The sequence below is a fragment of the Ptychodera flava genome, chromosome 20 (genome assembly GCF_041260155.1).
Source record: "Ptychodera flava strain L36383 chromosome 20, AS_Pfla_20210202, whole genome shotgun sequence".
Taxonomy (NCBI): domain Eukaryota; kingdom Metazoa; phylum Hemichordata; class Enteropneusta; family Ptychoderidae; genus Ptychodera; species Ptychodera flava.
This window is the reverse complement of record NC_091947.1, coordinates 4944438-4971496: the sequence shown is the minus strand read 5'-3', so window position 1 is coordinate 4971496 and position 27059 is coordinate 4944438. Positions and strand designations below refer to the sequence as shown.

Sequence of the window (27059 nt, the reverse complement as noted above, 5' to 3'; positions counted from 1 at the left end):
ATAGTTTCCAAGTATGACACAACTGGTATACGCAAATGACGCGTGACAATATTCCAAACTTTGACCATATACGGTAGCTTCACTGAGTTGCCATTGATTTTGACACTTCAGGGCCATGCTTGACGGGTGTAGCGTGCTGGTAGGGTACGCTTACCCATTCCGGACACCTGGTACCACCACTTATGATTGTATTTGTGGTTCTAGCTGGTCCTTTACTACCTTGTACATATTTTATTTTGACATTTAATACTGAAGGACCTGATAATTTATTACTTTGTATGATTTGGATTATTGAATTGGCTTTGACGTCATATTAGCACAAGGCGCTTATTAACATAATTATGTGACAACTATACAACCTGTGGTCGAATAGGTATGGTATAATGCTTACAGTAGATCAGTCACGACCTTTCCTGCATCAGTCCAAAAGAGCGACTATACTTATATTCTCATCCGCATGAGCTTTTAGAACTGTACCCTTTGGAGGGAGTGGACGTCCTAGACAGCCGAAAAAGTTAAGGCCCATGGAATCAGTCCAAGATTACTAAGAATATTATCTCGGATCAATTCCGATTGCGAAAATTGCAATCTGGTACCAGCAAAAAAGGTGATCTGAGTAGACAAGGAGTCCGAGTTTATTGTCCGAGATCGTATTGTCGTACCTGTAAGCATAGTTCCCGCCTCATAAGCTACATGTTTGGCACATTGTATGAGTACTGATCCAATTAGAGGAATTAAATCATGATATCATTGCTTTCTCGTGAACAGATCCATCAGGCCTGAAAGATAATTGACTGAAGGAAACGGCATTGACAAATGTAGTGTAGCATTCTTGTGTATTTCTAAACACACTAAATGCGCGTTTTAAGAAGGGAAAAGTGTGATTTACTTTCAACTGTTACTGTATAATATAAAAGGCATTGAGAAATATGATGTATCAAAAAAGATACTCGAAAAAACACAAGAAATGATTTTGAGTTATTCAATATAAGGAAGGGTATACATTTGGCCGCCATCTTGAAATTATGCAAATTAGCATATCATTCAAACAATTAAATGGTAACATATATTTTTTACGTTGTTTTTAGAAAAATAATTATCTTGAAAAAAAGACCGATAAAAGCGAAATTACAAAAATACATAGACTACTTGAATCCTCTCTCTGAGGCAAAATGTGATATGCAGGCGGCCATTTTGATTATGCTAATAAATTCAAATTGTCGACAGCTGACAGAGTGTCAGTAATGATATTTTTTATTTCAGTGGGCTTGACAAAATAACACCGAGAAAAACCTAAGCAGACAAAACCAGGTTTACCCCATCGGCTGACGGGGACTAAATAAGAATTAGGGAATCCCTACAAACATATGAATCAAATATCAAAGCAATAGCTGCCATTAATGGAATTGTTTGTTAATTGATAAAACGTCATTATGATGCATTTTTGCTTTTGTGCGAATCACACTTTCAGTTGAATATAATAATGCAAACATTTTTTACATCTAAACCGGATCCCATTTAGTTCGGTAAATTTTGAATTATGATTTCGGCGGAAAATTGGTCTGCTGACGAACGGGCTGACGGACGGACGGACGGGCAGAATAACACACTTACAGACAGACAGACAGACTGACAAAGTGATAACACTCGTCCCTAGTTTGCCTTCGGAAGACGAGCTTCGGGCTCACAACACAACAATTGCTTGATAGATCTCCTGTCTGTATCAGACCAGATGGCGTCAAAGGCCGAATTCATTCAATGCCTGTAAACAGTGACGTGATCGATGTACAGTGTTTAATTTTGCAAAATGTATTAGAAGCTACTAGTAATTTAAGTCTGCCAATCCCATGATGATAACTCACGTTATTGTGTTTATTCAACGAAATCATGCACTTTAAACCACAACTTAGCGCGTGAATACTACTGCGCCACCAAGCGACGAATGATAGTGAAGCCATAGCGTAACCAGGACAACTGAACTCGGATGCAGGTTTTGATATGCTGTTTTGCACTGGTGACAGTGTTCTGCTCATGCGCCACATTACACACAGAAACATTTTCAACGAGATATTTGATAAACTACTGAAAACAGTTGAACTCTGGCGTATCTAGTCACATTTCAATGGTTTGATGTATATTATCCGACAGCAATAATATATGTCTGCTAAAACACGGCGATAGACTAAAAGTCACTCAACCGCTGCTATAACAATGCCGTCACTGTTTCATGACCGTTACACATACAATAATAGCTACCGAGGCTGAACGGTACAACCCGTACGTGCATATCACCGTGCATTGCATATTGATACAGTGTTCTATCAGTTTAGTTTTACGCATCCAGACGGTACTCAAATACTAAAATAGTCACTTACAGCTGGGAATACATACATTGTACATCAGCAGCTGGACAATTTACAACCGGCTTTCTGCCTAACAAAGACATCATATAGATGCATGTATATTTATTGAATACACGTACAGCGGCTCGGAAATATTCGATGCTGTTGCCAATGTTGTTACAATTATACAAAATAATGTTAGCAGAATCTTCTTTAGTTGAAATTTATTTATTTATTTATTTATTTTCGAGTTAAATTGTTGCTGCCTAGTTTGCTACAGTTTACCGGGGATCGAATATGTCGTTATTTTCATGAATTTTTAATAACCCTGTCAAAATTCCCTCACATTTTTTATTGTGTTATCATCGGATAGATATCGGTTATTTTATCTTTAACAGCGGTGTCATGACATTTAGTAATATATCTATCGGATATTTTAAACATCGTTTGTTTCAACTGTTCAAAGGTTGCACTTAACATTTTTAATTTATATGCTGAGCTTATGATGAAGACCCATATACTGTCTGAATGCTATTATACAAATACACACTGATAAAATACTTGGATGTTTATAATGTACTACATTACAGATGACACGACATTCATGGATATTTGGTACACTTATAAAAATTGCTCACATCCTCTTTACCGTAGGAATCATTGCTTGCCTTGAGGTGCCTTTAAATGGTGACATAATCGACCCCCTAGAATAATGTTGAATCGTAAAGGATAAACCCACAGCAAATATTATGCGAGCTTGAATGTATTTGTCAAAGAAACTTTTCAGCTTCAAAGTAACAAAGTGAAAGTTGACATTTCGCAATTAAAATATTTACTATAGTCGGGGTTTCCCAGAAGTCCATCAGTGTGTAGAGGAATTTTACACTAGACGAAGTAGCAGCACTTTGTATCTGTTGCCACGTAGCCGTGTCGATTGCGCTTTTGCTACTGACAAACTGATGAAAGGATATTAGCCCGAAGCTATATCGCTGGCCAACAAGGCATGGAGTGTACTTACCGGCATGAATAACTCTTAAGATGTCTCGTGTAATCGATGTCTGTCTTATTTACAGAGTGACAAGTCATTTGTCATCTGTTTTATTGTTCGTTGCAGTTGTCACATTTACGGAGTGACAGGAGTCATTTGTATACTTATTTCTTCGTTTAATTGTTTGTTAATTGTTTGTTGAAATTTAGTTTAGTAAAATGACATATTGCTTAAGGAAGCTGTCAATGTCTCCAATCACAAAGAGTATTAATTATTCATATTTCACTTAAAATCTTTATCCGCATTGAATTTGTGAATAATCACTTAATTAAGTCAATTGCATCTTATCTTCTATATTACGAAAAGTCTGATACAGTAATTATCAATATCTCATTGGAAAGTTGTACAGATCCGAATTTCAGACAGTAAAGCTATACCCTTCATGCAAAATTTAATAATTGAACAGCATGAAGTTATCGAGTGGTGACGAATAAATTTCACAAAACATTCTGCCAAGCGAGATAGCAATCGTAGATTTCATCGCGATGTTGTCTCCCTTTAAAAATTTAAGATTTGTGACTTATAAATCACCATTTATTTTATATCTTGCGGTCATTTTTTTCCCATTTTGATGTTTTATGTTCCGTGTCCCTCTATCTACTCGCATTTCGCATCCCTGTGTTGCTGTGTTTTTCTCTACATTTTTCTGACTACCTCCCCTACTGTATCTCTGTATGTCAGTTTGTTGTCTCTTTCCTCCAGTCTTTACCACTGTCCGAAGGGATTGAATCTTAAACTATCTATATCTATCCATTGTAATGATGTAAGATGGGAATAGATGAAAGGAGCATTGTGTATGATAGCGTTGTGATGCTACAGGACGAAGGTCAGACATATTCTGTTGCCGGGATTGTTACTTAGAAGTATGTGTGATAGAAAATCAAAGAAACAGATCAGATTTTTATATCATTATATGATTCAGCTGGCAGTTACGCAGCGTCTTTGGATTGTGATGCATCCAGCTTATTTTTTTCACACTAATATCATACCTGGCAACCCAGAACTAAATGAAAAGTAAGCCATTGCTAATTATCGATCAAAATTATTAACATTGGTAAGAAAATGTTGTTCGTTGATTCTTACCGTAAAATATATAACTCCCAGCATTCCATTCGGTGACGTTCTTCATAACTTCAAATGGCAAACTGCAAACTGGTGTCGAACCAAAGTTTACGTGAGGAAATTCAACTTTGTGTTTCTTCATTTTCCTGGCATGAATATAAAAACGTTAATTACTGACCGTGAATATTCACTTTTCTCAGCGAGGTACCGTAATGGTTGACCAGACTGATCCATGATCGTTGATCAGATTGAAAGTCGTTGCTATTAATTGTTGATATTTCCGTCAAACTATAAGTTCAATAATCTTTGTGTGCTCTCGGTCAAATTCTTTTTAAACCCATATATATATATATATATATATATATATATATATATATATATATATATATATATATATATATATATATATATATATATATATATATATATATATGTACAAGTAACTATGTGCTTGACGGTAGGTGACAACTTGAATGCGATGTTAGTGGGCAAATGTACGCCTCCTCTGTTTTGACTATAATCTTTTTATTACACGCCCCTCTTGCATTGTTTTCGTTCCAAGAAAAATTAAAAGTTTATTTCTCATCCTATACATATTGCAAAAATGATGCGGTGACGCGGGTTTTTTCCTTCTCAATTTTTTTTTATTCTTCAACTAACAAGAACGCGCAAAAACATGAAAAAATACAGGAATGTACGCAGAGATAAATGCACACCAGTGTTGCTTTAGTAATTTTTTACAGCAACAGTTCTGTGGTTTGACTTTTAGTGCAGCAATGCACAGTTTTGACTGCTTAATATAACAGTGACATATGTGTACAGTTCTGAATGGAATGTTAGTGTCAGTTATTTTGTTTACAGTTCTGTTTTATACAGCACTGTGTTATACGCTATCGTCGCATATTTTTGCTGAGTTTTTTTTTTCCATTTTATTTCCTCATGAGCAGGAAAAAAAGGTTGACACGGCGGGTCTGAATTGACGCGCGAGGATGAGAAACAAACTTTTTTATTTTTCTGGCCTAATCATGCCCTAGCCTGCAATTGACAATCGAATCGTGCCCTACTCTGCAACTGACCATCGAAGCACGCCCTAGCCTGCAGTTGACCATCGAGGATGTCTTCAAAGAAATGTTAACACAACAATGTTGTGACGCAGCTGGCCTACTGGTAGAGTCACTAGCATAGCAATATGCCGAACTGGTCTATATTATGTTCCTCGTTTGTAGTGGTCTGCATGAGGATCACCGAGCCAGGGACATTATCCTGCCTTTTCATTCCTGGCACCTTGTCCATATTATGTTCCTCGTTTGTAGTGGTCTGCATGAGGATCACCGAGCCAGGGACATTATCCTGCCTTTTCATTCCTGGCACCTTGCGAAAACAGGGACGAAAACACAGAATAGACAGGTAGCTTGACTGCCACAGGTGATCACAGTGCAATTCTTGGCTGATAACTTCCCTCTGTTGAAGAGTGCACTTGCCCACGTTATTAGTCTTGAATCTGCCTCGAGTACTTTTAATTTGTATGATGCGACAGCGTGCTTGCACACTGCTGCCAGTATTTTCTGTCCCCTGTCATGATTCATTGTTCATTCCTGTTTTCCTTGAATTTTCAACGAAACGTCAGTTTCTTTGAGACTAATCTTGGCAGCTCTAGACCTTGGTTTCAGCTTGATATGATATCAATCTCGGCAGCTCTTGGCATAAACCATGGTTCCAGCTGCGAGGCACGCCTACCATTGCAGAACTTGTCATCGGGTCTATATGTATACCACTGATGCCTTTTCCGCAACAGAAACCATTCAATGCAAGTGTTGTTGTTTGGTTCATGGCAGAGTATGTATTGTGAACATGACAATTTCAAAGCAGACAAATATAATTTACTTGTCATTTACTAGAAGTACAGACAATGACAAAACATCGATTATTAGCATGACAAAGCCAGGTTACGACCTTGTTGGTAGCTGCACGTCTTTCATAATTTATATTGATAGGCCACGCTATGTAGAAATACTTTGTATTGAAATTCTATATCACTGACTATGTGTTCATTTTGAGTCGTAAAATACATATTGCTTTTCAATGTCCAGGTAATGAAAGTCGGGCTCAGCCAACAAAAACGTACACAGTAAACCTGCGTAGTTGTCTCTTTTTAATATATCAGTATGAGTATGAAATGGTAATATGGTAGTTCAAAACTTGGCGATGTGGTCGTCTGTATGCGCACGCAAGATGAGTTGCCATCCCTGCCTTCTGCGATGTTTCTGGTCAAATAAGTTATTGTGTTGTCATTCCGCAGTTTTTTATTATGCCTCAGTAAGACATCTTTAATTCAGATGCATATATACGTATTAAACAGATTAACATTTAGACATCACAGTGCAATATCATATTCTGGTCCATTTATAAACGACTAGGTCAATGCATGATTAGAAAAAGCAGTGCTGAAGAAGATTCTTGGTATCTCTTCTTGAGGATTCGTTATGGCGTTTTGTTTCGTCAAACCGATCAGCGCATAGTGGCGTAATAATTTCTTATACACCAAAAATTGCTACCCTGCGAGAAGAGCATGAAATTTTGCGACCCTTTTTAACTGTTTGAAATATAAGGATATTCTCCCATAGCAACCACCCTCCACACGGCAATTCTTGTCCAAACTTATTGTGAATACATCGTGCATAAGTATATCGAAATATTTTGTTTCACGTGAGTTCAAGATTACAGAATTAAAAGTAGTGAACTACATGCCGGATCAACAACAAGGTGAAGTTTGATAATTTTACTTTTAACCTTTGCAGCATTGGGAATGTTCCGTAGGTTGAGCATTTCAAATTGTAAACGTTCTCAGTCTTTGTCGATTGGCTGTCATGGCAGTATTAATTCCTTGAAAACGTGAGTGAAATGCAAACCAGTAAACTAAAACGACTTTAATTGGCTCAACTGGCGAACTGTCATGATACCAATATTAAAAGACGCAGGATTGTCGTTATGTGTAAGGTTTCCAAGGTTTAAACCAATTAAGTTTTCAGTTGCCTTCTAAAACCAACCCTGATTCATGGACATTGAAAATTAGTCCCCGTAATCCATCAAATTAGTTTCCATTTCAGACTGAGCAGAATAATTTGTGTTCATTTCCAACATACTAAAATGCTTTAGAAATTTCTAATTAGATATTGAGTAGCCATCACAGAAACGCCCCGAGAGAGTCTTTGTGACCACACTCTCTTGCTATAATTAATGTTTTACATGGATCAAAACAGACCTTTTCATTTGGCATATTTTTATTTCAGGTCTGTTTGAATCAGCTATTTCACATTTTATCTCTTGTCAATCAAGACATAAAATGCCTTGTCAATCAAGACATTCTATGTTTTAACAGGCGAATCTACAGTGAGGGCACGAAATAATAACGAATTTTCAAAACTGGAAAGGGAAGAAAAAAGACATGATTATTTCATTAACGTTTTATCCCTCCAGACCGGACAGTTCCATGGAGGGCACGAACTGAGAGCTATATGCACTAACTTGTTTAGCTCTCTGTTTATCTCAGCGCCATCGATTTTATCTCAGGAATCGCAAAATGAGCCAATTTAAAAACGTGATATTCATGCCAATTAGTAATAAGTCACCATTTGAGCAATACGAATTAAATGGAATGTACCATGTCTTTATCAGTTTGCAAATTGTTGAATGTCCCTCGAGTACACTATAACGAGTGTGTTCAGCATCTCAAAGTGTGATAGTCGTCCATCTGACGGTGCAGCTAGTTGCTTTCCGCTTGAGGTAATTCGCGCCTCCGCCATGTTCTGTATAGTCCTACCATTTTTTAATGATAACCATTCCCTTCACGTACAAACTTGACTATCAGTCAGACAATGCAATTTTGTAATTTTGAAAATTAATCATTTATGTCATTAAAATATGTACCTGAGTCAATGAAGCTAAAAATGTGTCGGCTTGTCATCACAAATGTGGTTAGTTGATCCATTAATGAATTGGTCTGTCAGACGATTAATTTATTAAATACCTGGTAAGTTGGTCGTGCGTTGGAAAATTTGTGAAAATTGAGAGAATATACATATCACGTGATAGGTAGTGTATCCTCCCATGTGACTTTGGATTGTAGTACATTACGTCACTAAGAAGGATGTGTAACCAAAAGGAAATGTGACAATACGGTACACAGCGGATGGAAATTGGTCCAAATTGTGCAGTAATACTGGCATTAACTTAGTGACAGAAGGGTCATCATGAAATACCCCATCATCCTTTTTTTCTCAAAAATAATATTATATTTACAAAGTTAGTGAACATACAAATGTTGTTATCATATGTAAACATTACTTGCTAGTAGTGGATCATCACAAGCTTTGATTGTTAGATATGGAATAACACGTGCAAATGATTAGCTGCAACACAAAATGTAAATATACAAATTACAGTCTTCCACACAGTTTAAGCGTCGTGGCCCATGATTAAATTGCGGTAAAACAATATATTTTAGCGCTAAAACGTGTATGGCATGTTATGCATCAGTGCATTTGTTTGGCAGATAAATTTACAGTTCAGTCACGTGTTCCAAAGGCTGTGGTCGGGGTGAAAGCGGGTCATGGTTGCGTGACGTACACTACAATTAGATCCCAATTCAACTATGTTACTGATAAAAGGTCAACCGTGACAATTGACGAAATTGATAGAAATTTTCTAGCGGTCTTGTCAGTTTCATTTATCTTTGTCCGTTTCAGTTGCCAAGAACAAAGTGCACACTATCCAAAAGCATTTTAATAAGGTGTTATAATATATGAAAAGTCATGTTTTTTACTTTAGATGGTTGTTCATATCAGCGGTAATTTGGCTATCCACTGAGCATACTTTAATTAATTTGGTTGAATTAAGACAGAACTTCAGCGGAAAATTCATCAGGTTATGAGGTTGAAAATTTTGCTTCGTTTCATGTGGTAACATTGTTGATTTGGGAGACCAAAGTCACGTGTTCACACACCTGTAGGCATAGTAGTACCTCAGTTTCTTGGCAAAATTGATCACCGTGTTGGCAGTATCCTGACCGACACCTAGGACAGCTTCAGCGTCCGTGCAGCTGTAGGCATTTTCACAGTTAACATAAAGTCCGTTGAAGAAAATGTTCGGTTCAGATGTCAGAGAAACTGCCAACCCGACACCACTGTAATCAAGGGGGTCAACTCCCGCTGAAAGAAAAGAACACGAAGACTGATAGTAAGCAAGATATGGCGAGTCAGTTGCCTAGCGACGGCTATTGATCGCTAACACTTGTAATATGTCAGTGTTAATTTATTTTTGAGTGGAGAAGATTTCATGTTTTTCACGTCACTTTGATATCTATGTACCCTGTTAATTTGAAAGGCAATCCGAAGTACATTTCCAAAATAGCAGTATAGTCTAATGTAGGTCATCACGTCAGATTCCAATCATCTAATTGAGTTCATCTAATTTTAGTGAACCAAAACAGCTTGCACAAAGCCAGAGCAGACAGCATTATTTCAATAAAACTTCCAAAATTATCAATGAGTCATAAAAACAAGCAACTATACTAACGCATCATCCAGTGAGGTTGTTATTTTGCTATCGGTGATAGCTGCCACAGAGAACTTTGGATGATGGAAAATTGGAACGATGCAAATCGTTGAAGCATTTCACATTTATTAAATTTTACAACATGTACTGGTCCTATCTGATATGAGAATAGTCCTTCCAAAAATAACATATTCATTGCAAGGAAGGCTGTGCATATGTGAAAAGACGACAATACACATCCACAAGTATATAAATTCATATTTTACTATTTTTTCAGAAAAACGGCAACATTACGATGAATGCAAAACCAAAAGACTCGTTTAAGTTATTCATATTACACGCGATTCTCTCAAAATAGGTTTTTTGTTATTCTGTTTGTCGACTAATGAGTGACTCGTATGCACCAAAGAGACTGAAATGCCCTCACACTGAACTAATACCAACCTTGGCAGTACTATAGAAAAGAGTGCACAAATAAACAACCCATACAAAACTAATGAAAGGATCATTTGATGTAGGGACATGATGGCCGACACTGCAAGAGAGGCTAAAGTTTGTAAATGCATTTCATTGTACTACGTAGCATACTTAATTTAATCTGTACTGTTATAAGACGTTTTACCATCGCTGTACTGTTACATGACATTGCATTATCGATATGCTCTTACAGGACATTCCTATATCGATATATTGTAACAGGGTATTTTATTATCAATATATTGTAACGAGACACTTTACTATCGCTATACTGTTAGGGGATATTTTACTACCGATATACTATTACATAATATAATACTATCGATGTACTGTTATTAGACATTTTATTATAAATATGCCGTTGCAGGATATTTTTCTATCGATAAATTGGATCAGGACATTTCTTTATCAATATACTGTTACATGATATTTTATAATCGATATGCTGTTACAGGACATTCCTATATCGATATATTGTAACAGGGTATTTTACTATCAATATATAGTAACGGGACACTTTACTATCGCTATACTGTTAGGGGATATTTTACTACCGATATACTGTTACATAATATAATACTATCGATGTACTGTTATTAGACATTTTATTATAAATATGCCGTTGCAGGATATTTTTCTATCGATAAATTGGATCAGGACATTTCTTTATCAATATACTGTTACATGATATTTTATAATCGATATGCTGTTACAGGACATTCCTATATCGATATATTGTAACAGGGTATTTTACTATCAATATATAGTAACGGGACACTTTACTATCGCTATACTGTTAGGGGATATTTTACTACCGATATACTGTTACATAATATAATACTATCGATGTACTGTTATTAGACATTTTATTATAAATATGCCGTTGCAGGATATTTTTCTATCGATAAATTGGATCAGGACATTTCTTTATCAATATACTGTTACATGATATTTTATAATCGATATGCTGTTACAGGACATTCCTATATCGATATATTGTAACAGGGTATTTTACTATCAATATATAGTAACGAGACACTTTACTATCGCTATACTGTTACAGGATATTTTGCTATCGATATACTGTTACAGGATATTTTGCTATCGATGTACTGTTAATAGACATTTTATTATCCGTATACTGTTACAGAACATTTTTTCTACCGATGTATTAGAACAGGATATTTTACTATCAATATACTGTTACAGGACATCATTATCGATATTCTGTAACCGGACATTTTACTGTTGATATACTGTTACAGGATTTTGTACGATCAATGTACTGTTATAGCACATTTTACTATCGATATACCGTTACAGGACATCATTATCGATATTCTGTAACCGGACATTTTACTATTGATATACAGTTACAGGATTTTGTACGATCAATGTACTGTTATAGCACATTTTACTATCGATATACCGTTACAGGAAATTTTTCTATCGATATATTGTAACATGACGTTTCATAATCAAAACTGTTACTGGAAAGTTTACAATCAATATACCGCAGTTCCGTTGAGTACTTTCGCTCCCTCTGCGGAAGAAATGTTAAAACAGTCGTGCTTTAAGACAAACGATCAGCTCCAATACTTTTGGTAAATCTAGGAATATGGCATAAACTAAAGACTTTATTCTTTCCGAGAAGAGCATCATATACATGCAGAGATAATAAAATTCTATTCATGATTGGTACTATTTTTACTTTATGTGTATTTCCGGTCCCTGGTTACCACAGCTAGTGACGATGACGTTGAATGAATGAATGAATGAATGCTTTATTTCACCAGATGCTTCACAGTATGCACAATAATGAAAATTATCAGAAACTGTGTATTACTGAAATTGTACAAAGTCAAAGAAAAGAAACGAACATTGCAATATTGCAAAATCTGGTGGGGGCCATGAAAATAGTCTAAAATGACTAGTCGAGTTCATGGCCCGTGAGTATACTAATAACTATTCGGTACAAGCTTAAGTGTGATGGAGGATAGAAACAAACACAGTTTTAATGTAAATTCAGTAAGTGATGTTTCAATGCAGACTTGAAAACTTGTCTACTTGACAATTGTTTGAGATAGTCAGGCAGGGAATTCCAGTGTTTCACAGCTGCATACCTAATGTTATGTTGTGAAATTGTTAAATTTGAGCCTGGAATACGAAAATTTTCAACTTGTGTTAAACGTGTTGGATACGAGTGCTTTGGAATCTCAAAATAGTGTTCAACTGTATGAGGAAGATTGTTATTTTTCAAATCATAAACAAACATACAAGTACAATATTTACTCAGTTTGTATATATCTAAAATATTCAGTTTGTAAAACAGAGGTTCGGAATGAGCAATAAAATGAGAAAAGGTAATTGAGCGAACAATCCGTTTCTGAAGGCGAAAAATTGGCTCTAAATAGCTCGAAGAAGTGTTTCCCCAGATTTCCAAACAGTACATTATATGAGGTAAGATAAAAGCATTATATAGTTGAATGAGAATGGATTTTGGAACATAGTGTCTTAGTCGTGTAATGATACCACTTTTGGGTGTAATTACTTCAATGACCTTTCGTATATGATATTTCCATGACAAAGATGAATCTATCGTAACCCCTAAATAGCTGGCACAAGAAACGTGTTCTATTGTATCATTCCCAATTGACAGATCTCCTTCAAATGTGGTGTTTCGCTGTGGTGTCTTTATGATCATATAATTGGTTTTGTCAACGTTGACTGTGAGTTTGTTGGCCATACACCAACTGATAATTTCATTAAATTTGGCGTTAATTTGAGTAAGTTTTACATTCTGGGTACGTAGAGATTTAAAAATATTTGCATCATCTGCAAAAAGTCTACAATTAAAATAGTCTGTTGAATTACAAATATCGTTAATATATACCAAGAATAAAGTCGGACCCAGAATGGAACCCTGCGGTACACCACATTTGATTTGCCTGTAACAAGAAGATTTACCATTGACAATTACAAACTGATTACGATTTGTTAAATAACTATGAAATAAATTTAGTGATGGGCCCCGCACTCCATAATGATGTAGTTTGTGAAGAAGGATATCATGATCTATAGTGTCAAAGGCTTTTTTCAAATCAACAAAAATACCTAATGTAACACAGCCAAGGTTCATCTTTTCTATAAGATCAGCATCAATGTATGTTTTATAATGTCTCCAAGAATAAAGTCGGACCCAGAATGGAACCCTGCGGTACACCACATTTGATTTGCCTGTAACAAGAAGATTTACCATTGACAATTACAAACTGATTACGATTTGTTAAATAACTATGAAATAAATTTAGTGATGGGCCCCGCACTCCATAATGATGTAGTTTGTGAAGAAGGATATCATGATCTATAGTGTCAAAGGCTTTTTTCAAATCAACAAAAATACCTAATGTAACACAGCCAAGGTTCATCTTTTCTATAAGATCAGCAACAATGTATGTTTTATAATGTCTCCAAGAATAAAGTCGGACCCAGAATGGAACCCTGCGGTACACCACATTTGATTTGCCAAGAAGATTTACCATTGACAATTACAAACTGATTACGATTTGTTAAATAACTATGAAATGAATTTAGTGATGGGCCCCGCACTCCATAATGATGTAGTTTGTGAAGAAGGATATCATGATCTATAGTGTCAAAGGCTTTTTTCAAACCAACAAAATACCTAATGTAACATAGCCAAGGTCCATCTTTTCTAAAAGATCAGCAACAATGTCAGCGAGGGCAACTTTAGGACTGTATTTTTTGCGAAATCCATACTGCGTATCAATTAAAATATCGTACTTGTCAAGAAAAGAAACAAGCTGTTTGTTGATAACTGCTTCAAAAATTTTACTAAAGACTGGCAGAATTGAAATTGGCCTGTAATTACCAACATCAAATGGACAACCTTTTTTATAAAGAGGGGTAATTTTTGCAACTTTTAGACTATCAGGAAAAACACCATTTGAAATCGAAAGATTGATAATATGTGAAAGAGGGCCAGCGATATACTCAGCTGCATGGATAGTCAAAAGAGGATGAGTAAAATCATAACCAGGTGTTTTTGAGGAATCCAGGGAGAGTATTTCTTTTATAATGTCTCCTGGTACAACTGATTGAAAAAAGAAAGAATTGCTACGACTCTGCTTCAAATAATTCTGGAAATTGATATCAGTGGAAATTTTGGACGCCAAATTGGGCCCAATATCTGAGAAATACTCACAAAATTCATTTGCAATACTCACAAAATTCATTTGCAATATCTGTACTCTCTGTTATCACCTTGCCGCCAAATTCACTGAGTTCTAATTTGTTAGGGGCCATACTACTCCCATTATTTCTATTGAGAATTTCATTTATAACATTCCATGTTTTTCCAGAATTCCCACTTACAGAGTTTAATTTATTACAATAATACATTTTCTTTGCGTGTTTTAAAACCTTGGTTTAGACATTACGATAATTCTTATATATCATTATAGCATCATCGTTCATGGGACGCTTCGTACTCTTTGAGAAAAGCAAATGTTTTTTCTTGATAGAAATAAGCAAGCCTTTTGTTATCCATGGTTTCCGAATTGACTTACTACGGTGTTTTTTTTTTTGTCGTCAAGGGGACATGTTTCATTGCAATAGCGTGAAATTTTTCATGAAATATATTGTAGGCTTCATTCGCATTACTGCAATCGTACACTTCCTGCCATGAAGTACTACTCAAGTCAGTCAAAAAGGACTCACGATTGTAACTAGAAAAATCGAAACATGTGTGTTGCGTATGATGTTTGAATACATGCTTCAACCCTTCTACAATTGCAAATATAGACAGGTGATCTGAAATGTCAGTTTCGATGGAACCGCATTCCAAAAAGTGATCTGTTATATTGGTAATCAAGTGGTCTATTGTTGTACATGTATTATCAGTTATCCTGGTTGGGGTGTTACTTACTTGATGGAAGTTATACGAATTCAAAAGTGTTGAATAAGAAGTATTTGAATGAGACGATGAAGACGTATCGATATTGAAGTCTCCAACAATTATGCAATTTTTGTCTTTCGATGAAAGGAATTCAATGACTTTCTCAAAGCTTTCAAGAAAGTCAGATGTCGGAGTATTCGGCTTTCTATAAACTACACCAAAGACAACATTTTTCTTTGCAATGGTAACTTCAAAGAAAAGTGACTCACAGCTTGCAATATGCAAATTAACCATTTGTGAGTGGGCAAGCGAGGAATGGATGTACACTGCGACACCTCCACCCTGGCCATATTCCCGACTACATGTGTACAGCTGATATGATGGCAGTTGAAAAAGTGACTGATTTACATTTCTGTTCAACCATGTTTCTGACGTTTGGATTCGGCTTCGTCTATTTCGAACGCTTGTTCTGACACGGATCGATTATACACTGCAAAGGGCCACACGCGCCAAATATATGATAGACGTGGTATTCTACAAAATCTGGCATTAACATTATGTAGCTGTTATCAGTTCCTAAGATTTGACAAAGCTCTGCCATATCTGATATGTTCTATCGTTTTGTATTAAAGGTACAGTGCGTTAGCACAAGATGCATAGCGATCAAAAGTATACTTACAGCTTGAGATTAATGCCGACCGTCCCAAAACCGACGATGATAGAATAGTTTCACATTTTTTACAATAGAATGTAACTGATTCAAATTTTAAGTTTTACATCATTCGTAAAGTAGAGAGTATTTTAGTCTCTTATTTTTTGTATAAATTTTACAGCTTGTCGAGTTGACGCAATGTTAATTTTCTCGACCGATTAATATTAAATATACGAAGACAAGGTTTCCTAAGTGTTACGGTGAATTAAAAATCATATTTTGTTCTGTACAATTGATTGACATCAAGAACCGTGTCAGCTGAAGTTAAAGGTCACAAGTATAGTAAATTACTACTTTGAAATACTGCTATCTGACAATTCAGTTTGTTTCGGAGGTGTGAAATGACCGAGGAAATAAATAACTGGATAGTATAAAAATTTTGTCGAGATAGCTTTCTCTGAATAAAATAAATGTGATTTCAAGTGTTGTCATTCTACAAACAGACATTTTTTCATGATGGAACTTTTTTTCATCGACTTATAATTTGAGGCTACAAAGTTAACCAGCACCACGTCGCGGCATTGCAAATTATCTGTATGATTTGTTCATCGAAGTTGAATAACAGTTCTTATGTGATAAGAAATTTCCATGGAGAAAATTTGAAAACGTAAAATGTCAACCATAGAATAATGTGCCCTGTTGTTTTAGATTGTGTCATTGCCTTTCAAATTAGTGGACGCAATTGAATGTACTCATGGTAAATGCCGTAATACAAATGGAAAAAGAAGAAGCCTAAATCTGTGCCTGACGGAAAATATCGTTATGGCAAGATATCAGCCTTCGTTTTAGTGGGAAAAGTTTTATAAAACGATGGAGTCTTTGCGACTCCCGCGCTCACTAAAAGTTAGTTGGAGAAGGAAACATGGTCAATGATAAATAGCTTCAGAATTATCTGTAATATTTGATACAAAGTGTCAAAGCAAAGTATTGTAATTTCAGAATTATCTGTAATATTTGATACAAAGTGTCAAAGCAAAGTATTGTAATTTCAGAATTATCTGTAATATCTGATACAAAGTGTCAAAGCAAAGTATTCTAATTTCAGAATTATCTGTAATATTTGATACAAAGTGTCAAAGCAAAGTATTCTAATTTCAGAATTATCTGTAATATCTGATACAAAGTGTCAAAGCAAAGTATTCTAAATTTATCAATGAAGAGATACACTTACTTCCATTGTATCTGCATTCTACACCAATATACACAGACCAAACTTTATCATCTTTCAGCGGCCTGTCCCTCAATAACTCGATGACGTAATAGCTATCCAGTAGGACATGGAAACTTTTGATTTCTTCTGCAATTTCGGCACATATTTCCACTTTATCTTTATCTAAGTAACCGGCGAAAAGAATATCATCATAGCCAGCGTCTGCATAGAATTTAGCCTCTGCTAAGGTTGAGACTGAAATACATCTTTTTGTGCCTCCAGTCATGATATTTGCGCCCTCTCTGAAAAGAATTAAATGAATTAAAACAAACACCTATTAGAAATTATCATTATATGCGAAGTTCTAAATTTATTTATTAATATTTGTTTCTCTACATTGTCTGAGTTGCATGCTAATGATAAGTCATAAATAAAAATTGTAATAATCTTTCATACGGATACTTTTGACTTGATGCTTGTAAGACTTGATTATATAAGCATCAACACTGCAACAGAAACATCACGATAAGCGTACTTTATAGCAGTAAATCTTGTATCAAATCCCTTTCCCCCGTTTCCACTATTTTACATTCTATTTGGCCTCTTATGTCCACGAAAACGATGCGTATACTATATTGATGAAAATTCACCAATGACAGCATTGTTACAGCTCATAATGCGGTAAGAATGCAGTGTTTTCATCCTGAATAAAGAGTGCGTCTCTAAGGTCCAATACCATGTCTCATATCGGACCCTACAGTGTATCATGATGGTCTGAAATGACACTTAAATGTCTCGTATCGAACGTCGGGGTGTGTCTCTGAGATCCGATATGACACTTGAGTGTCTTATTGTATATCGGCCTTCAGAGTATGTCTCTAAGATCGGATGTGACACGAATATCTCGTATCGTCTCTGAGGTCCAATACCATGCCTCATATCGGACCTTGCAGTGTATCTAGTAGGTCTGATATGACACTTGAATGTCTCACATCGGACTTCAGAGTGTGATCGTTTCTTATTTTTAATGGAAACAGCTGTTTGGTGTAAACTGCTGTTTGATGTATAAATGTCTGTAAATTTAACAGGGAGCCATACCTTCATTAACTTACATTTATGTTAGATATTCCTTCAACAATTGAATCAATTACTCGAGATACTTGCCATGTTATTTGTAATATCGTGAAAGGAGTGAACAATCATTTAAATGTAGAGTAAACACTTGCGATGACAAAGGTAAACCAGGGGTAGGAACCCTGAACTTTCTAATAAGTTGGAAATTATACAATGACATTTAAAAACCAAGGCACTATGGACATAAGATACACTGTTAACCAAGGAGGATTATTAGCAAGCTGTGTTGGTTTATTCCTGTGTAGCTTAGCTTACTGCTGACCCTAGGCGACAAATTGGCAAATTTGAGTCTACTACATGCGTAAAGTGAAAACATTCACAAACACTGGGAAGTCTTGGTTCTACATGTCTGATACACTCAAGTCTGATACACTCAAATACTGGGAATTTTGGTATCGCACAGCCCTGCTCTTCACGGGCTATGTTAGAAATAGTTTTCCAAAAATTACCTTCTTGAATGGGGCTATTTCTTGTCTATGTCAAGGTAGATTGCTCCTTGGGGACAAATTTTTGGACTCTCAAATTTTCAAAATACTTTGTTTTGGTCTAGGAGACTCGACGTGGACTATGAAGTTTGCAGTGGTTTATTTTGTGGGAACAGAAAATTCTATTTCCCCATGGAGTTAACAAAGGGATAGCAACCATTTTGAGTTTCAAGTGTTGGTGAATTTTGGTAATTTGTGTCTCTGGTACGAAATTTTGTATGATTACCCATGATTTCATTCTTGATTTTGAAAGAGAATGATTTGTATTTTGCTTGCGGAAAATTTTAGCAAAGGTTAAAGATCTTTAAATTTCGAGGTGCATACCAGGCACTAACATACTGTAATAAAGTATCCACATTTAAAATTAACGTACATCTCCTCATAAGAATCCAAGAGGCTAATTAATTGCAAAAGGTCATTTCCGTCCATTAACCCTCAAATAACATGAGGATTAGTTGACTAGTGTAATGCCATGTACTCTCGAATTTCTATGTAGATGTTTGGTTTGTGATGCAAAATTTATGATGAAATGCATTTTATGGTCGATTGAACGCAGCTGGCGTGAAATGTATGTACAACTTATGGGATCATTTCCTTTATAAACTGAATTCTTAACCACCGTATTTCTGAATGTCTTCACTCAAAACTACATCAGAAAATGTCGTCTCTTAATAATTCCATGATGTGAGACTTTGGTTTGATCAGTTGCAATGTTGTATCATGACGTTGTATCGAGTCAAATCTTCCCCAGTCTCGCCGCTAACCTCACTCAATCGACATTTATCCGGGCACCCTGAAATCGCACGCTGATAATCGCATGCGTGAACATTTCAGAAATAGAGTATCGTCAGGACTGTTTGAGAATTCATCGAGGGTCCGACAAAAGCTATTAGTAGAGGAACGTTGATAAATTAATGTCCTCGAATGAACAGCGACAGCTGACGGAAATTCCGCCTTGCTTATTTGTGATAATTATTTGCGTTTTAGGATAAACCGAAAGAGATTGGTAAAAATTCTGGCGGTACACTTAATGCCAACTGATTAGCGTGAATGCCTATAGTATGTCAGAAACGTTTTCCATTGGACGACCAAGCATGATAGGAAGTTGTCGCTATATCAATATCAAACAAAAGCTGAGAAAGGTGGCGAGATATACTTGCTCTGAGACCTACAGAAGCTCTTTATCTCCATATTTCAACAGGAAAAATAGTGTAGTTAGCAAAGACTTTATGCTTTTTTCATCTGTAACAAAACGCTTTTCGATGCTGCTTGATCACATATTTTGTGTTGATAATATAGGATAATTTACTTTTACATACAACTCGTCTACATGACGCTAATGCTATTGGCCAGGAATACAAGTTTTTTAATCGGCAAAATGTATTTCCTTGGTAAAGTGTAACGGGCCGTTTATGAAACTGTTAGCAATCTACAAATTTATAATCCAGCGCCCTCGTCTAAAATCGGAAGTGGCATTAAGACGAGTTTACAGTAAAGTGCTGAAAATGAAAGCCAAATGTACAAATCAATGGAAATCGTTCACCAGTTGGTAAAAACTGTGTATAACCAACGTTTTCACAGACTCCTTGAAAGCCTGAAAGCATCTTCCCTTAATCATTATTTGAATGAAGTCGCTTTAAAGAAAGAGAAATGTAAATCGGGTTTTCGAGCATGCAGACGTTCTACAGTAAACTCTCCTATATTTAAATATTTGTGAAAGACCTATACCCCTTTTCCTGCCAAGTTCATATTTCACCATCAGGTCAAGTTGGTTAAAACTAGTAAAGCAAAACATGGTGCATTTTAACAAAGACTTGAAGATTTGAAGGTCCCTAAAGATAGAGATACTGTAAACATGATTTTTAAAGACTGAAGCTGTTATAACATACCAAGCCAGGTGGGTGAAAATGCGTATGGTTTCGGCTCCATACCTCTGTTTACTGACTTGACAGATGGGGAAGTGATACTGCCGGGCAGGTAAAGGGATACATGTGTTAAGACGCTGGTCTTTACGCCCCTGGACGGTGGGCTAAAGCTCTATTTAACCATCAATATTATCTATTGTCATATGTCATGAACTTGGGGATTAAATAATTAAAAATAGAGCGACTAGAATTTCAGGAAGCCTGAACACTTCAAGGTCATTATGTTGCAGTCTCTAAACAAATCCTATTCCTTTTCATGTAAACTTCGAGCGAACTCATGAAAAGTGTCCGGAGGTTGGTAGGAGGTTGTTGATTAACAGGATTATGTCGGTGACTAAATTGAAACATGCAACATATGTTGTAACAAAATGGCTTAACATGTGGATTCATCCAAATATGGTTACAGAAATCGACATGATATATTAGGAAATGGACATTACAGTATGACGTGCCGAAAATATCGACATGATTATGTCACGCAAAGTTCAGCAGGTGGTCTTGTAACATTGGCAGGTTAAATGAAGCTTTGTAGATGAATAAACTTAAGCAGGAACTACATAAAATATTTGTTCGGGAAGCAGCAGCTGAGATATCGAAACACTGTAAAATCATTTTTCATGCTTATTCAGACAACATGTTGTTCTGAATAGAACCTTTTTTATTACGTTGCGAGACGTATGCCCGATAGCTGACCCGAACTACATTAATGATTGCCGTGAACATTTAAAATTACGAGAAAAAGAATCGAAATCGATAATACTACGAACTCGTCCACGGTCAAAAACATTCATTTCTCAACAGTTAGGATTAAAATGCGTTAAGGTAGTATGGTAGAAAGACTTAAACTTTTGCTCAAACTTTTCTCAATGACCCTTTCAACCATTGTCTTTCAAAATCAAGAATAAAAATCGGGGGTCACCGTGCAAATTTTCATACTACAGAAACAAATCACCAAAGATAAAAATAAAATTTTCGAATTTCGAAAAACTAAACGAATGAAAAGTTTTCTTTCACCAAGAGCTTTAAAATGAACCCCCACAAGTGGTACATCAGAAACGAATTGTAAATGTTTGAGAATCCGAATATCTGTCCCCTATAGGCGCGTTCAACTTTAAACGTTTAATGTGAAATATTCGAGTTTTGAACGCTTGGGAAAACTTCATAAATTGATTGACTGGGGATGAATGACCGTGCGAACAATAAAACAAATATCAGGAAGTCGACAAGGGATCTCCAAAATAATAAAACATTCCTGCTTGTTATGAGTGCTATAAGACCAGGTACTCATCCCAAGGAATTGTGAGTGGCCAGATATTTCACGAGGGCGTATGTCGTGAGATGTATCTGTACTTCGAATTTCTCACAGTCAAAAGGAGTGAAACTGTAGTTACACCCTGAATGAAGGTTAGGCAATATACATTTTATGTCATTGCATTTTATGGTATTACTGTTTTGACTTGATCTAACACTGTGACAGCTAGGCAGTATAAAGCACAAAAAACTTCACATGAGACAAAAATATTGTGCCACGATGCACCACTCTGTCCTACAGTCATGCCCAAGGTACTGGCCCTTTCGTGAAGTGTACACGTCACTGCACTGGTGTATAATCTTGCAACTCACTGAACGCTAAGGGTTTCGCTCGTTCGAATTCAATTTAATCAGCAAATGAGATCGAGCATTGAGAGATGTTATACGAGGGTAGTTGATCAACCACCAGAAAACAAGCAGTCACTCTGATATACATGCATGTGGTTTGGAATTTCGTATGACGCAATATGAAGGTTAAAGTTATACTGTCAACTGTAACAATTTTGCCACAGTTACCATTGAAAAAGAAAATCTGACCAACCACAGATTTTAAGCGGGTGGCTGCTTTTTAAAAACAATGCCCTCACATGGACATTATGAATACCAAGGAACGCCCCTTTGACCATATATGGGCATATTTAGATTACAGGTGACTGTATACCTTTAGGGGTAACACCAGCAGTAGACGCGAACATGAAACAAGTAAAAAATAAAGTTTTGTCTCCGTGTTTTATTTTTGATGAAACCAACAACGCTAATTATGTCTTCTGTGGTAGGCTACACCCGATGAATTCATGATAATCTTCAAAGTTTGCTGTTGCTTTTGATTAAACGTCGACGGAGATGAAAACACCATTCGAAATAATGTAAAAGGTTTAACTTTGAATGATGTACTGTTGCATCCAGGAATTGTCATACAACAGCCTTTCATCCTGGATGATATTACATTTCAAGAGCATCTCGCTGAATCACGATATAATGTCGGTTTATTTTTCAATAACTGAGACGGAGATGTAAATCCGGAATGAGAGAGTGGATACCACATAGACGGTCATAAAGAAACGAAGACTGCAGCTGGTTGGATTCTACGAGTAGCTACGTGTTTTGAAAATATTGATAGTATACTATAAATCATTTAATATGTGTGTGATCAGATGTCCATTCCATGTACATTTCACCTAGCCATTGCGACTCTGTGTCGACTCATAGCGTGTGCATATATCAAAATCATTTTATCGTCTTCGTGCGACGTATCGCGTGATATTGCAAACGGCTGTGGACATCATCCTAGGAATTATAATGCGCATTTAATCTGGTTGACAAATTGACTTTCTTTATTTAGTGTCAGTCAACATACGGTTTTTCACTTTCGTTCCATTATTAACGATGTACAGCCATTTTGCTATACTTCTATTTCGAACTGTACATAATTCATCCCATTTGCTGGTGAAGTGTTCAGTCATTTTGCCAGGGGAGGAAAGTCATTTTCCTGAAGGTAATCTCCCATTTAGCTGTGTAGACACAGGATACAAAACGAATCACACAATTTGAAGTCGAGTCCATGGAAGTAAGCATCTCTCCAAAGTAAATTACACACAGAATCGCTACTAATTAATTAATATAAATGTTGCAATCTGACATTAGTTCGAAGCTTTAAATTCGGACTTCATTGTCCTTGGGGCGATTCGAAGTGTTTGTCCTCGGGCTGATGCAAAAAAATTACAGAGAGGTGATTGCTTCCATAACACGATGGTTTATTGCACTGTTTGAACAAAACAAAGGGTCAATGAGAGACAGAGACTGTACACAAGAATTATATACCAATGTACAGAGGTAGCTTGTAGAACATTTTAACTCAGTGTTGTACTTTAACGAAAACTACTAACAATCATGCTATGCTTACTGTTAAAGGAATGATAATTTATTCTTGAAGGGGACATGACTAGAGTGTCACCAGCACTGGCTGCGACCTTGAAATGTCATCTTCAATCTTTTGCGTTCAACCAAAAAATAGTATCGAGGAAATCAGCATACAACGCCAGTCAGTGTCCAGGTGGAGCGAGTACAATATTTGCAGTTTTTATTTATTTGTTTAAATATAATTGACTAAAATTACATTTACGGGCTATGTATTTTTAAATAATGGAATGGTTGTATGATAAGTTGCCCGCAACACAAAATGGCTGGAGGCAATGGATAATTCAAACACGCGTATGACACACGAAACTCACGCAGCTTTATTCGATTATCCTGCGTAAATTCTTACTAACTATATGCCATTGTTACGCCATGGAACCTTTTGATATGGTTGATTAATAACCAAAGTTTACATTTTGTTCTTTAACCAACTGTCAGCAATATAAACTTCCAAAGAATAATTCCGGCAATTTGCCGTGTTTTGGCAAAGTTCAAATAAAAATGTCAGCGTCCGATTTGTGAACTTCAAAACTTTCATTTTTGGAGGGCTATTTGAGGTTAAACGTCATGAGTTGTGTTACTTTTGCCGTACAAATGACTTTATCATCCACGGCTTCAGGTAGAGAGAAGACAAACAAATAGTGTAGACTGCCAAACACTCAATGGCCATGCAAGGGCTTTAACAGACCACTGCTGTAACATTTAGCCTTACGCTTCGTTGCCTTCAGGTAAGAATCAAAGTTGTGGAAATAACAAAAGGTATTTAACAACACAAATGACGATGATCATTTTCAAAGAGATCGCTACCTTTATCAGTAACAACCGACTGCCTCCCTTACTTTCAAATGAACTCGTTGCGATCCTTTGCCAGATATGTTGGGCGTAATAATGACTATGGCATCTTAAAATTAGCATATTATGAACAAAATAAGTACAAAGAGATTTCTGCGGCCATATCGGTTTGCCTTGAAGGTTTGCCGACCAATCAGAAGGCAAAGTCCTACAGCTTTATTAATGTAAATGCGATGACGTCATAGCCAAATTCTGATTTTAATAAATAGCTTCCACTTTGACTGCAGAGGTCTTTAATTAGTCTTCAATTGTGAGCGATCCTTTTTTATTGGCCACTTAGGTCACAATTTATTTTTCAATTTGAAACATATTTGAAAAACGAACATCCTCGATATTGGTACGTTACATTCATTTTGAGTAATTTCCTAAAGTCTGCAAACCGTGAACTCTTTGTTGTTGTCGATTTATACATGACAAATATATCATCCGCAGGGTAAATCGTGTGCGGAGTCAACTTTAACAGCTGCTCCAATTGATCAAAATCTAGTCATTATATTTTTATACTGGATGCCATGTTACCTAGCAACCAGATCTTCTATTTCTGACAGAAAGAAACGTCATTTTCGTTAGGACCAGACGACGAAGGGGTGACTCTACCAGGTTATCGTAAAAATTTTGAGTCGTGACGAACACTTCTATAAGCATCAAAATCAACTTCACAATGGGATAACGTGATTTGTATTTAGGCAGTACACCTGATTTGAAAATGGCCGTGTAATCGTGAGTTGTAGAAAAAATCCGGGCATAAATGACTCATTTATCTCAAACATTGTCATACGTAACGCAACTGTTATGAAACATTGGGTAATATAGTGTCTTGATGTTGGACTCCTGTAAAGTACGAAACAACATGGATACCTACACTTTAGCAAACGCTTGAGGTGATTCAAATGAAATACAATCTATGTCAAGAACAATTTTTCACTGAGTACTGGAAAGGATATATATCATGAAGCTAGTTAATGCCTTGTGTAAATCTTACACATTGCGATTTATCGGAAATGTAAAATACCTGGCATTGTACACGTATTACATCGTTCTAAATTCCAACAAGTAACGGTACACGACCTATATTCGGTGTCCAAGGTCATGACTGATTTGCATATCAAACTTGGAACACATCTATCATGTTAATCAAGCATTATCGATATGCGTATGCATGAGCAGAAATGTGTCACATTTTTGGTGGTTTGTCACGATTTAACCCGAACAAAACCCACTTTGGCCGGCTTTTGTCTGTCTGTGTATACTAAAAGTCCTAAACAGATTTCAATGGATCATAAATAACGCCGCAGCCTGTCTTTTCAGACACATGGGGAAAGGGTTTCTCTTATATAACTCAGCAGTGACTGCCATTGTTGATTGCCCACAAGTTTGGTTTCTCCTTTCACAATAATAGCATTTCATTTCCTCCTCAGGAATTCCAATGTCACTTGCTTTTAATTGAACAAATGGCTCCAAAACGACTATTTGTCATGTTGATATGAAGCCTTAAAGTCTGCCACACTTGCAATTTCAATACCCCAAGCACACATCAATCTTTCCAAAACTTTTGATCTACATAGTTTTATGACTGGCATTGTTCAAATGGCAGACATCGAGTAAATTAGATTCATATTAGGAATTCCATTCCCAAGATAATTACAACTCAATCATGTTATTTCGACCGGAATGCATTATTAACCAGACAGGGACAACCTAACAGGACAAGTGAATTTGACCTTATTAAACTTAATAACACCATTTCTAATTTAATGTGCATTCTCGTCCCGTCTGATGATAATTGCTGTCTGCAGATGGGACAGTATCCTCACATTTCAAATCGACCATCGTGGGCGATATAATTTGCAATGATAATAGTAATCCAGTGATTGATCTTTGACACTTTCATGTCAACATGGTACTTTCTGAGAGCAATCAAACTGACTTGATACGGCGAACAAATTATAAAAATGATGTATACTATCATCATTGAGAAGTACCGCGATTTCTGGAAAAACAACAGAGTCATGAGGACCTGAGTTATGATTTATGATAATACTTTTGTGCAAGGCCACCTTTCCTTAATTAACAAAAACACAAAAACTTCCTTGAGGGGACGGCATTAAGCTATCTTCTCACTTGAACTTATAGATCCCTAGGAGTAAAAATGCTGTTTTTATCATGTATCTTT

General features: G+C 36.2%; 1 protein-coding gene across 2 annotated transcripts in view; it reads right to left on the bottom strand.

The window, feature by feature from the left end:
* The window catches only part of LOC139119816 (D-serine dehydratase-like), a 51699-nt gene that overhangs the window by 8693 nt on the left and 15947 nt on the right, over positions 1-27059 (bottom strand). The window contains exons 3-5 of one of the 2 annotated variants that reach the window (XM_070683724.1): positions 17284-17564; positions 9455-9659; positions 4474-4598 (exon numbers count right to left, since the gene is read on the bottom strand). In XM_070683724.1, the coding sequence (XP_070539825.1) occupies positions 4474-4598; positions 9455-9659; positions 17284-17564 (611 nt within the window). The remainder of the gene's footprint in view (positions 1-4473; positions 4599-9454; positions 9660-17283; positions 17565-27059) is intronic. The other variant, XM_070683725.1, reaches the window with a different exon arrangement.